Source organism: Stenella coeruleoalba, assembly GCF_951394435.1.
Source record: "Stenella coeruleoalba genome assembly, chromosome: 1".
In the NCBI taxonomy this organism is placed as follows: Eukaryota; Metazoa; Chordata; class Mammalia; order Artiodactyla; family Delphinidae; genus Stenella; species Stenella coeruleoalba.
The window spans coordinates 2,322,007-2,334,781 of NC_137169.1; the positions used below are offsets into that span (position 1 = coordinate 2,322,007).

A 12,775-nucleotide genomic window follows, 5' to 3' on the forward strand; every position below is an offset into this window, starting at 1 on the left:
AAATGTTTACTGGTTGTTTTTTTTTTCTGGAATTAAAAAATTTTTTTTAAATTTTATATCGGGGTATAGTTCATTAACAGTGTTGTGTTAAATGTTTCCTGTTGATAAACACTGCAGGTGTCCTCCCGGCCATCATCATCCCTACACAGACAAGGTGGAAGAGCCAGGACGCGGGCTCAGGCACCAGTGTCCTCCGTGTGCTGTGCTTCCTGTCCCCATAGCCCTGTGAACGATGTGTCAGTTTACTCACGTACCAAGTCACTTCTTAAACCTGGGACCAGGTCATAACTTCATGGAAGTTAACTTACCCTAATTTCAGCATCTGTAGGTCTGCCGTCTATTGTAGCAAATCCCTCAAAAAGTGTCTTATAGAGGACGCTCCTGCGGGTGGCGCTCTCCTCGGGAGGGAGGCACTCGAGGACCAGAGCCCGGTGCTGCGCGTATAGGTCCAGGATCATCCCCACTGCCGAATCCCGCACCTTGTGCTCCCTGTGCTCCAGGGCCCGCACTGCGAACTAAGAATAGGGTCGGGACGTGCTCTTGTTACTGGGTCTCAAAATAGCCACGTTTATTTCTTCTGGCATAAAAGAAACATAGGGACATCGTAGACATTTGAAAAACATGGATGACAATGCCCATAGAATTCCAGCTATTAAGATACAGAGTTTTCCTCACTTCCTTTACTTTACATGTGCAGCTGAACCTATGTTGTATGTACAATTATTAGTGTTTTCCTTTTTCCTACTTCAGGTATTAAATAGCATTTTTAAAGTTACATCCCCCCAGAAACTTCATATTAAGTATTAGAAAATATTTCAATCATAAAGAAGAAATATAATAAACTTCACGCATCCACCATCTAGATTAACCAACGTCTATCATTTTTGCCAGGTTTGCTTCAACTCTTTCTAAGAAACAGAACCCTAGGACTACGGTGCAAGTCCCCTTGAAGTCTCCCTGGGCCCCTGTCCCCTCCCCCCACCCCGTCAGAGGCATCAGTGTCCTGAGGCTGGAGGGCACGCGCCCCCCAGACGTCTTCATTTGCTGCACAGTGTACGTGCCGTGTGCGTGTGTGTGTGTACACGCAGGATTTTTGTTTGACATTATAAATGATTCACTGTGCTTATCATTCTGACACTTTACTTCTTCTTATTCAATGTTCCTTTTTCAAGATCTGTGCATGACCTTGAAGTAGGCGAACGACCCACCCCATCCATTTTAAGCTCTTTAGTGTCATCCGAACACATCACAATATCCGACGTTCCCGCGTATAGTAAACCCACGTCCCCTCCTGGTCCTTTGAGCGCTGGCCCCTCACTGGCTGGGCTTCCTCACTTCCTCTGTCTCCGCCTGCCACACACTCAGGTTTTACCCCAGACCTTGTCCTTCCCAACCCCTGCACCAGCTCGAGAAGTTCTGACCGTGAGGCACCCCCGGGATGATCACCTCCTGCCTCTCCAGCTCACCTGTCTGCACTCCCTCCCATCTGCCACCTCCCGCGAGTCTTTCCCGCCCCACGTGTCCATCACCAAGTCACCCCCGGCATCCCTGCAGGCCCTCAAATCTGGGGCCGCTCCTCCTCTGTGTTCTCAGGTGAAGCAGAAGGTGCTGTGGGCTCAGGAATTGTGCCAGCTGGTTTCATGCTGGACTTTGGGCCATGGCGATCCTGGGGCCCTTGGCATCACGCAGTAACCTGACCCGTGACGTTTCCTGGTTGGTTTCCCTGCTCAGAGGTCAAGGGCAGCATCTCATACTCCCTGCTCGCCTCTCGAACCTCCCCATCCACTCTCGGCTTTGAGCCGACGCCCTCCTGTTGAGAGGCTGGCTGGCCGCTGCCTGGCTCTGAGCCGAGCCGTCCGAGCGAGCACTGCGGCCCCGTTCCGTCGGCTGCCTGGGGGCTTTGTTCCTTCAATTAGAGCCTCACCCCCACCTCCAACTTTCACTCATTTCTCCTCCTTAAACTCTCCGTCTCGATCAAGCCCACTGCATGTAGACGGACCAGCACAGGGTGACGTGCTCACCAACCCGGTTTCCCCACTTCCTTGGGGCACAGTTGTACACGCCTCCCGGGCCCTGCAGTGAGGATGGGGCCACCTCAGTGGATGGACATGTCTGAGAGTGGCTCGGCCTGTGGACACCTGCACTCACAACCTCTAGTCACCCTCCACCATTCAGTGACCTTGGAGGTCATGTGTGAAGCCGCGGCATCACACTGGGAGGAGACGGAGCCCCCGAGTGCCCACAGATGGCACGGCCACAAGGGACAGCAGTGAGCCTCTGCGTGTCACTGCCCTGAAGAGTGGCATCTGTGATGGCAGCACAGCTTCCTGGACCAAAGCTCACGCTGGGATCCTGACGTGGGTGTGGCCCTAACAAGGATGTAAGCATGTGCGGCCGGCTTACGGTCTGTGCTGGGGAACGAGGAAACTGACGTGGAAGCAGGACAGGCAGTGGCCACGTGACGCAGGGCAGGACAGGGGACACTGACCCATACTCAGGAGGCAGTCCAGGGGCTACACGTGAACGGACACAATCAGTGTTCACTTCTGGGGCTCATGGGGTTGTCCAAAGCATAAAACATGCACCTCCTTCCACAGCCCTGCCACCTGCTACGATGCGGCGTCATTGCTTGCAGAGCTTGCTTCCCTGGGGACACGGCTCTGCACGGCTCACGCCCCGACGCCACGGCGCAACCGGCAGCGCGACTCCAGCGCCCTCATGTGTCAGAGGAAGCGGCGACGTTCCGAAATCGCCCCCCACCTCCGCACGCAGCCAACACCGGCCAGATGCTTGCCATGCTCCGGCCACCAGCTCGGAGCCCAGGCTGCAGCGGCCACCCTGGGGTGCTTACCCGCATCACACTGTCCACGGTGAAGCCCATGCCCTCTGTGCCCAGGTCCCGCAGCAGCCGGGCCAGCAGCGCCATCTGGCTCATGGCCAGGTGAGCCGAGGAGTTGGCTTTTAATGGCTGGACCAGGTAAGATGGGATAAGCTGGAGAGACTTCACTTCCTTAAACAAGGCCATTTCCTATAAAAACCAACATCATTTGTTAAGTTTTACTGGAAAATGCTAAGGGTAACTTAGTGCCATCCGCAAAGTAAACACTGAAGGAAAAAACAGGAAACAAAAAATGACAGTGACAAACGGCAGTAAAGTCACTGATCTATAAGCTCATGTTTCCATTTAAGATGTAATAACAATTAAAAACAAAAACCAAAAGCATCAGAAATAAAAACCACGACCACTTGGAGATTAATGAAAGCTTTACAGCAAATGTGATCAGTAACTTAAGGTTTCTCTTCTCAGGATTTCACAACCTCAAGAAAAAGGTTTTCTAATTTCTAAAATTCTGAAAGAAATTAGTCCTGCTGCGAGAACCACCATTTCGGTATTTATTAAACGTCAGCCAAGCATGTAACCACGCACAATACTCCAGGTGAACAGACCCCTAATGGGTTTAGATGAAGGAGGGTAAGTACCTCCACACAGTCCAACGTCTCCAAGTGAGCAAGTCTTCCCATAACTAAGATTTCATCATTAATTAGCCAGACGCAGAAAAAGAAAAAAATGGTAAAATATTAAAGAAAAAGATCGAAGAAACGATAAAATATTGATAAAATATGAGACGTAATATAGGAAGACGTCTGTTTTTAGCAGGTCTGCAGGCCACACTACCCAAAACACCCTCTCATTTTGACAGTACAGTTAACTCTCTCTCCGGGCCCATGAGTAGCTCTGAACCAAAGGAAAGAAGAAAGAGGAAGGACAGCCCCTCAGAGCAGCATGAACGGTGAACTCGCACGTGACACACAGATGCTGAGGACACGGGGATGCAGGGTCGGTTGCCCAGATGCTGGTGCAGAACGAGAACAGGTCCCAAGCAGAAGACACTCAGCACCACCACTGTCTCAGAGGTGAATGTGGCTGGAAAATAATTCGCTGCATATTCAATGCATCCTTTGAAAGATTTCCCCCAAATAGTATCACTTACTTGTTTTCTCTGAAAATTTAAGTTCATTAAACAAAACAAGATCAGTGGTTCTTCATGTTGGAGAAACTATGGCAACTTTGGGTTCCTTCCCTAGAAAGCCGTGCACCCTCACAGCACTGTGTGTGACATTCGAAGGGGCTCGCAGACTTTCTGAATCTTAATTTGAGATCTCCTAGACCAGATGGAGTCACTAATATAAAGAGAGCAAAGCATATTCTCACACTGCTCGTCTAAGCGTGTGCCCCAAACTCTCTTTTAAACTTGTTATTGGAGTATAGCTGATTTACAATGTTGCCTTATTTTCTGCTGTACAGGAAAGTGTATCAGTTATATATAAATACATATCCACTCATTTTTAGATTATTTTCCCATATATGTCATTACAGAGTACTGACAAGAGTTCCCTGTGCTGTACAGTAGGTCCTTATTAGTCATCTATTTTATATATAGTAGTGTGTGTATGTCAATCCCAATCTCCCAATTTATCCCTTCCCCCCGTGTTTTCCTGTTTTCTATGTCTGTGACCCTCTGTTTTGTAAATAAGTTCATTTGTACCCTCTTAAAAAAAATTCCACATATAAGCAATATCATGATATTTGTCTTTCTGTGTCTGACTTACTTCACTTAGTATGATAATTTCTAGGCCCATCCATGTTGCTGCAAATGGCATTATTTTGTTCTTTTTTATGGCTGAGTAATACTCCATTGTATATATGTACCGCATCTTCTTTATCCATTCCTCTGTTGATGGACATTTAGGTTGCTTCCATGTCCTGGCTATTGTAAATGGTGCTGCAATGAACATTGGGGTGCACGTATTGTTTTGAAATATGGTTTTTTCAGGGTATATGCCCAGTAGTGGGATTGCTGGGTCGTGTGGTAGTTCTATTTTTAGTTTTTTAAGGATCCTCCATACTGTTCTCCATAGTGGCTGTACCAATTTACATTCCCACCAACAGTGCAAGAGGGTTCCCTTTTCTCCACACCCTCTCCAGCATTTATCATTTGTAGACTTTTTAATGACAGCCATTCTGACTGGTGTAAGGTGATACCTCATTGTAGTTTCGATTTGCATTTCTCTAATAATTAGCTATGTTGAGCAACTTTTCATGTGCTGTTTGGCCACTTGTATGTCTTCTTTGGAGAAATGTCTGTTTAGATCTCTTGCCCATTGTTTGATTGGGTTTTTTTTTATATGTATATTGAGCTGCATGAGCTGTTTGTATATTTTGGAGATTAATCCCTCGTCCGTTGCTTTGTTTGCAAATATGTACTCCCATTCTGTGGGTTGTCTTTTCGTTTTGCTCATGGTTTCCTTTGCTGTGCAAAAGCTTTTAAGTTTAATTAGGTCCCACTTGTTTATTTTTGTTTTTATTTTCATTACTCTAGGAGGTGGATTGAAAAAGATCTTGCTGTGATTTATGTCAAAGAGTGTTCTGCCTATGTTTTCCTCTGAGTTTTATAGCGTTTGGCCTTACATTTAGGTCTTTAATCCATCTTAAGTTTGTTTTTGTGTATGGCATTAGGGAGTGTTGCAATTTCATTCTTTTACATGCAGCTGTTCAGTTTCCCCAGCACCACTTACTGAAGAGACTGTCTTTTCCCCATTGTATAGTCCTGCCTTCTTTGTCATAGATTAGATGACCACAGGTGAGTGGGTTTATCTCGACTTTCTATCCTGTCCCATTGATCTGTATTTCTGTTTCTGTGCCAGCCAGTACCATACTGTTTTGATGACTGTAGCTTTGTAGTATAGCCTGAAGTCAGGCAGTCTGATTCCTCCAGCTCCATTTTCCTTTCTCAAGATTGCTTTGGCTATTCAGGGTCTTTTGTGTTTCCATCCAAACTAAAAATTTTTGTTCTAATTCTGTGAAAAATGCCATTGGTAATTTGATAGGGATAGCACTGAATCTGTAGATTGCTTTGGGTAGTATAGTCATTTTGACAAAATTGATTCTTCCAATCCAAGAACATTGTATATCTACCTGTTTGTGTCTTCTTTGATTTCTTTCATCAGTGTCTTAGAGTTTTCTGCATATAGGTCTTTTGTCTACTGAGGTAGGTTTTATTCCTAGGTATTTTATTCTTTTTGTTGCAAAGGTAAATTGAATTGTTTCCTGAATTGCTCTTTCTGATCTTTCATTCTTCGTGTACAGGAATGCAAGAGATTTTTGTGTATTAATTTTGTATCCTGCAACTTTAATTTTGTATCCTGCCATTTTCATCAATTTCATTGATGAGCTCTAATAGTTTTCTGGTAGCATCTTTAGGATTTTCTAGGTATGGTATCATGTCATCTGCAAACAGTGAGAGTTTTACTTCTTTTTTTCCAATTTGGATTCTTTTTATTTCTTTTTCTTCTCTGAATGCCATGGCTAGGACTTCCAAAATTGTGTTGAATAAAACTGGTGAGAGAGGACACCCTTGTCTTGTTCCTGATCTTAGAGGAAATGCTTTCAGTTTTTCACCATTGAGAATGATGTTTGCTATGGGTTCGTCGTATACGACCTTTATTATGTTGAGGTAGGTTCCCTCTATGCCCACTTTCTGGAGAGTTTTTATCATAAATAGGTGTTGAATTTTGTCAAAAGCTTTCTCTGCATCTACTGGGATGGTCATATGGTTTTTATTCTTCAGACTGTTAATATGGTGTATCACATTGATTGACTTGCATATGTTGAAGAAACCTTGCACCCCTAGGATAAATCCCACTTGATCATGGTGTATGATCCTCTTAATGTGTTGTTGGATTTGGTTTGCTAGCATTTTGTTGAGGATTACATCTATGTTCATCAGTGATATTGGCCTGTAATTTTCTTTTCTTTTTTGTAGTATCTTTGTCTGGTTTTGGTATCAGGGTGACGGTGGCCTCATACAATGAGCCTGGGAGTGTTCCTTCTGCAATTCTTTGGAAGAGTTTCAGCAGGATAGGTGTTAACTCTTCTCTAAATGTTTGACAGTATTAGCTGATGAAGCCATCTCATCCTGGACTTTTGTTTTTGTTCATGCTGTACAGCATGTGGGATCTTAGTTCCCTAACCAGGGATGGAACCCGTACCCCCTGCAGTGGAAGCACAGACTCCTAACCACTGGACCACCAGGGAATTCCCTGTTAGAAGTTTTAAAATCAGTTTCAATTTCAGTACTTGTGACTGGTCTGCTCATATTTTCTATTTCTTCCTGGTTCAGTCTTGGAAGGTTGTGCATGTCTAAGAATTTGTCCATTTCTTCTAGGTTGTCCATTTTATCGGCATATAGTAGCTTGTAGTAGTCTTTTATGATCCTTTGTACTTCTATGGTGTCTGTTGTAACTTCTCCTTTTTTATTTCTAATTTTATTGATTTGAGTCCTCTCCCTTTTTTTCTTGGAGTCTGGCTAAAGGTTTATCAATTTTGTTTATCTTCTCAAAGAACCAGCTTTTAGTTTCATTGATCTTTGCTATCTTTTTCTTTGTCTCTATTTCATTTATTTCTGCTCTGACCTTTATGACTTCTTTCCTTCTACTAACTTTGGGTTTTGACCTTCTTTCTCTAGTTGCTTCAGGTGTAAGGTTAGATTGTTTCTTTGATATTTTTCCTGTTTCCTGAGATAAGACTGTATTGCTGTAAACTTCCCTCTTAGAACTGCTTTTGCTGTGTCCCACAGGTTTTGGATTGTTGTGTTTTCGTTGTCATTTGTCTCTAGATATTTTTTGATTTCCCCAGGGATCTCTTGGTTATTCAGTAGTGTATTGTTTAGCCTCCATGTGTTTGTATTTTTTACAGTTTCTTTCCTGTAACTGATATCTAGTCTCACAGCGTTGTGGTCGGAAAAGATACTTGATACAATTTCAATTTTCTTAAATTTACCAAGGCTTGATTTGTGACCCAAAATATGGTCTATCCTGGAGAATGTTCCATGAGCACTTGAGAAGAAAGTGTATTCTGTTGTTTTTGGATGGAATGTCCTATAAATATCAATTAAGTCCACCTTGTTTAATGTGCCATTTAAAGCTTGTGTTTCCTTATTTATTTTCATTTTGGATGATCTGTCCATTGGTGAAAGTGGGGTGTTAAAGTCCACTACTATTGTGTTACTGTCGCTTTCCCCTTTTATGGCTGTTAGCGTTTGCCTTATGTATTGAGGTGCTCCTATGTTGGGTGCATAAATATTTACAACTGTTATATCTTCTTCATGGATCGATCCCTTGATCATTATGTAGTGTCCTTCCTTGTCTCTTGTAACAGTCTTTATTTTAAAGTCTATTTTGTCTGATATGAGTATTGCTACTCCAGCTTTCTTTTGATTTCCATTTGCATGGAATATCTTTTTATGTCCTCTCACTTTCAGTCTGTATGTGTCCCTAGGTCTGAAGTGGGTCTCTTGTAGACAGTGTATATATGGGTTCTGTTTTTGTATCCATGCAGCCAGTCTGTGTCTTTTGGTTGGAGCATTTAATCCATTTATATTTAAGGCAATTATCAATATGTATGTTCCTATTGCCATCTTCTTAATTGTTTTGGGTTTGTTTTTGTAGATCTTTTTTCTTCCCTTCTGCTTTTATTCTCTTCTTTTGTGGTTTGATGACCATCTTTAGTGTTGTATTTAGGTTGCTTTTTCTTTTTTGTGTGTGTATCTATTGTAGATTTTTGGTTTGCATTTCCCATGAGGTTTTAAAAAATTATTTATTTATTTATTTATTTATTTATTTATTTATTGGCTGTGTTGGGTCTTCGTTTCTGTGCGAGGGCTTTCTCTAGTTGTGGCGAGCGGGGGCCACTCTTCATTGTGGTGCGCGGGCCTCTGTCGTGGCCTCTCTTGTTGCGGAGCACGAGCTTCAGATGCGCAGGCTCAGTAGTTGTGGCTCATGGTCCTAGTTGCTCCACGGCATGTGGGATCTTCCCAGACCAGGGCTCGAACCCATGTCCCCTGCATTGGCAGGCACTTTCTCAACCACTGCGCCACCAGGGAAGCCCTCCCATGAGGTTTTATATAGCAGTCTATATATAAACAAGGTTGTTTTAAGTTGCTGGTCTCTTACTTTCCAATGCAATTCCCTCTTCCTGCATTTGTGCTCTCCTCTTCTCACGATTGCTGGGTTTGATATCATATTTGTGTGTGGATGATTTGCTCCTTTTAGTGTATGTTTGCCTTTACTAGCAAGCTTTCCCATTTCTTAGTTTCCTTGTTTGTAGAAACAAGAATATTTCTACCACCCTACCCCCCCACCCCCAACCTAGAGAAGCTCCTTTAGCATTTGTTGTAAAGCTCGTTTGGTGGTGCTGAATTCTCTTAGCGTTTGCTTGTCTGAAAAGCTTTTGATTTCTCCGTCAAATCTGAATGACAGCCTTGCTGGGTAAAGTATTCTTGGTTGTACGTTTTTCCCTTTCATCACTTTAAATATATCCTGCTTTTTCCTTTTGGCCTGTGGAGTTTTTGCTGAAAAATCAGCTGATAACCTTCTGGGGATTCCTTTGTATGTTATTTGTTGCTTTTCCCTTGTTGCTTTTAATATTTTTTCTTTGTATTTAATTTTTGTTAGTTTGATTAATATGTGTCTTGGCATGTTTCTCTTGGGTTTATCCTGTATGGGACTCTCTGTGCTTCCTGGACTTGGGTGACTATTTCCTTTCCCATGTTAGGGAAGGTTTCAACTATAATCTCTTCAAATCTTTTCTCAGTCCCCTCTTTTTCTTCTGGGACCCCTATAATTTGAATGTTGGTGTGTTCAGTGTTGTCTCAGAGATCTCTGAGAGTGTCCTCAATTCTTTTCATTCTTTTTCCTTTATTCTGCTCCTTGGCAGTTATTTCCACCATTTTATCTTCCAGCTCACTTATCCGTTCTTCTGCCTCAGTTATTCTGCTATGGATTCCTTCTAGTGTATTTCCCATTCCAGTTATTGTGTTGTTCATCACTGTTTGTTCTTTAGTTCTTCTAGGTCCTTGTTAAACATTTCTTGTATCTTCTCCATCCGTGCCTCCATTCTTTTTCTGAGATGTTGGATCATCTTTATTACCATCACTCTGAATTCTTTTTCAGGTAGACTGCCTATTTCCTCTTCATTTAGTTGTTCTTGTAGGTTTTAACCTTGCTCCTTTGTCTGCAGCATATTTCTCTGTCTTCTCTTCTTTCTAATTTACTGTATATGTGGTCTCCTTTCGCAGGCTACAGCGTGGTAGTTCCTCTTGCTCCTGGTGTCTGCCCCCTGGTGGGTGGAGCTGGGTCTTGTCCCTCTGGTGAGCAGGGTTGTGTCAAGGGGTGTGTTTTGGGGTGTCTCTGAGCTTAGTAAGACTTTAGGCAGCCTGTCTGCTAATGGGTAGGGCTGTGTTCATTTCTTGCTGGTTGTTTGGTCTGAGGTGTTCCAGCACTGGAGCCTGCAGGCTGTTGGGTGAAGCTGGGTCTCAGTGCCAAGACAGGGACCTCCAGGAGACCTCACGATGATTAATATTCCCTGGGGCTGGGAACTCCCTGGCGGTCCAGTGGCCAGGACTTGGCACTCCCACCACGGTGGCTCAGGTTCGATCCCTGGTTGGGGAACCAAGATCCCGCAAGCCGCACAGTGTGGTGTGCCCCAAACTCTTACACCCTCACTTCTATCTTAGCTTCCCCCAGCGCCCAGGCTAGAGGAGGCATGTTTGCTGAAAGAATAAAAATATTTAGATCAAGACCATTATACATCTTTTTTTTTACCCCATTTTTCTATTCTGATTTAATTCTCCATATATTTTTATTTATTTAAAAAATAGTGTACGTTGAATAAAAAAAACACTAGAAAAAGCAAACTGTACATTTTAATCATGTTTAAGGCAACATTTACCTGGTTTAGAACATGAGGAAAATATGATGGTGAATCACTAAGGATAATCTATGATGCTCTTGGGTAGACAAGATCTTGTAAGGTATTAAGAAAGTCAAGTATCTGTAGTTATATGTTTATTATTTATGGTTTCAAATTCTGTGGTGAAATTCATACCTGAATAAAATTGGAAGCTATAACACGCAGGCGAGCAGAAGAATCTCCAGTTCTCGTGAGCAGAACAGGAATGGTCCTTTCCACACAGTGAGTTGTTTCAAGCTTACCCAGTTTATGTTTAGGAATATATTGTGTGATTAACATTTTCAACAATTTCAAAGATGCCTGAAAGACCTAAGAAAAAAGTGATAAAAACAGATGAGCCACTCTCACTGAATTCCACCAAAAGAAAACATGAAATTTACTATTAGTTATAAACACAAACGTTACGCTGAAAACTACATGCTGTCTGAAGGACTGGAAATGGCCAACTGAAAACTGCTCTGTGAGCACAGTTCCCGGCACATGGAAGGCACAGGCTCTTATCTCCCATGTGTCATAAAGTCCCCGACATCTCTCCATGAGCCAAATATCTGACATTACTGCTGAACTGCATGAGCTCCTGTATGAATGCAGACGACAATGTAATTGTGGGATGTTCATTCTTAAGGTCCTTTCAGGGTCAGGAGAAGTCGGTGCTAACTCCCAAGCTCCTCAGGTGTCATGAAGAACAAAAACATAAAGGGGCATGTATCAGTCGTGGTGGCCAGGCCTCTGTGCACATGGACCAGAGGGCACGGCCCACGGGGACAGACCTCAGACTCCTTAGCGACCACATTCCTTCCTCGAGAGCTTCATTCCTAGTGACACCACATGCTAGGTGACAACGGTACTGGGGACCAGGCTGCCTCGGGCTACCCTGACCTCCTGGGGACATCCCGGCAGCTCTCTGGCAGACACGGGGCCCCTGAGGGGTGGGCGGGGACTCACTGGGGTCACGATGTCTCGGACGGCTCTCCTGATGAGGAATACGGCCGCCCTCAGCGTGCTCTTCAGGTCTTCCTTTGGGGTTGCCGCCGGTGCATCCATCAGCTGTTTATACAGGGCGAGCAGCGCGTCCTCCCGGTGCGACCATGTTTTGGAATAGGCCCCGGCCACCTGGGAGGGCGGGACCCGGCCCCTCAGAGTGGGCACTTGGCCACATCCCCTCCCCAGCAGCCCCGGCAGCCTGCGCCCTGCACCCCTGGCCTTGGTTTGTTTTAAACCAAGACACAGCTTTTCTAATAACAGGACCTCCACCCACTAGGTATGTGTATTTGGAGAAATACTCCTCCTAACGTGGAAAATTTAAGTTTATGTTAAAACATGGAACGTATTAAAAGTTCCAGCACGAGAATCTTTTGAGGCTGGTGACACGCTCATGTTTTGTTTGCTCTGCTGTCCTCTTCCCTGGAGCTGGCGGTGCTCTCAGGCGGGAGCTGGTGTTGGACCCCAGCCCTGTCAACACCACAAATCAGGCCCAGGCTGAAATGGATACTTGTCATGAAATCTGAAATTCTAGCTTACGCTTGTGCTGCTTCACGTAAGGAGTAACTATCAAAAGACTTTTCCATTGAACAGTGAGGACAAATGGCAGTTGCAGCATCGGGACCAGCAAGCCTGGGAGCCCTGTGGAGCCGCCCGCCCCTGCCCGTTGTTTGCAGGCTGTTTATACGAGCTTCTGTTCTTACCAAGGCCTCTCCCAGCACGTCCACGGCGGAGCTGGCTTCGCGCAAGGCCTTCTCTGTTAGAGGCTCAGGCTCGCCCACGGTGCCCGCTCTGGGAGGCTCGCTGCTGTCCGTGTCCCTCGTCTCTGGCTCCGTGGCCACTGCCCCAGGCTGCTTGCGGGTCGCGGGAAGGGGCCGCTCATCGTAGGGCAGGGACTCGAGCTGCGGGAGGACAGGGCGGCTGCCGGGCTCGGTGCAGGATCCTCCCCACACACTGACCCCCCATCTACACCCATGGGCTGAC

The 12,775-nt window shown here is 44.8% G+C and overlaps 1 protein-coding gene across 3 annotated transcripts in view; it reads right to left on the bottom strand.

Moving 5' to 3' along the window:
- Positions 1-12,775, bottom strand: part of CEP104 (centrosomal protein 104) — a 55,605-nt gene that overhangs the window by 18,708 nt on the left and 24,122 nt on the right. For all 3 annotated transcript variants that reach the window (XM_079912897.1, XM_079912896.1, XM_079912898.1), the window contains exons 10-14: positions 12,496-12,693; positions 11,756-11,923; positions 10,946-11,119; positions 2,852-3,028; positions 309-515 (exon numbers count right to left, since the gene is read on the bottom strand). In XM_079912897.1, the coding sequence (XP_079769023.1) occupies positions 309-515; positions 2,852-3,028; positions 10,946-11,119; positions 11,756-11,923; positions 12,496-12,693 (924 nt within the window). The remainder of the gene's footprint in view (positions 1-308; positions 516-2,851; positions 3,029-10,945; positions 11,120-11,755; positions 11,924-12,495; positions 12,694-12,775) is intronic.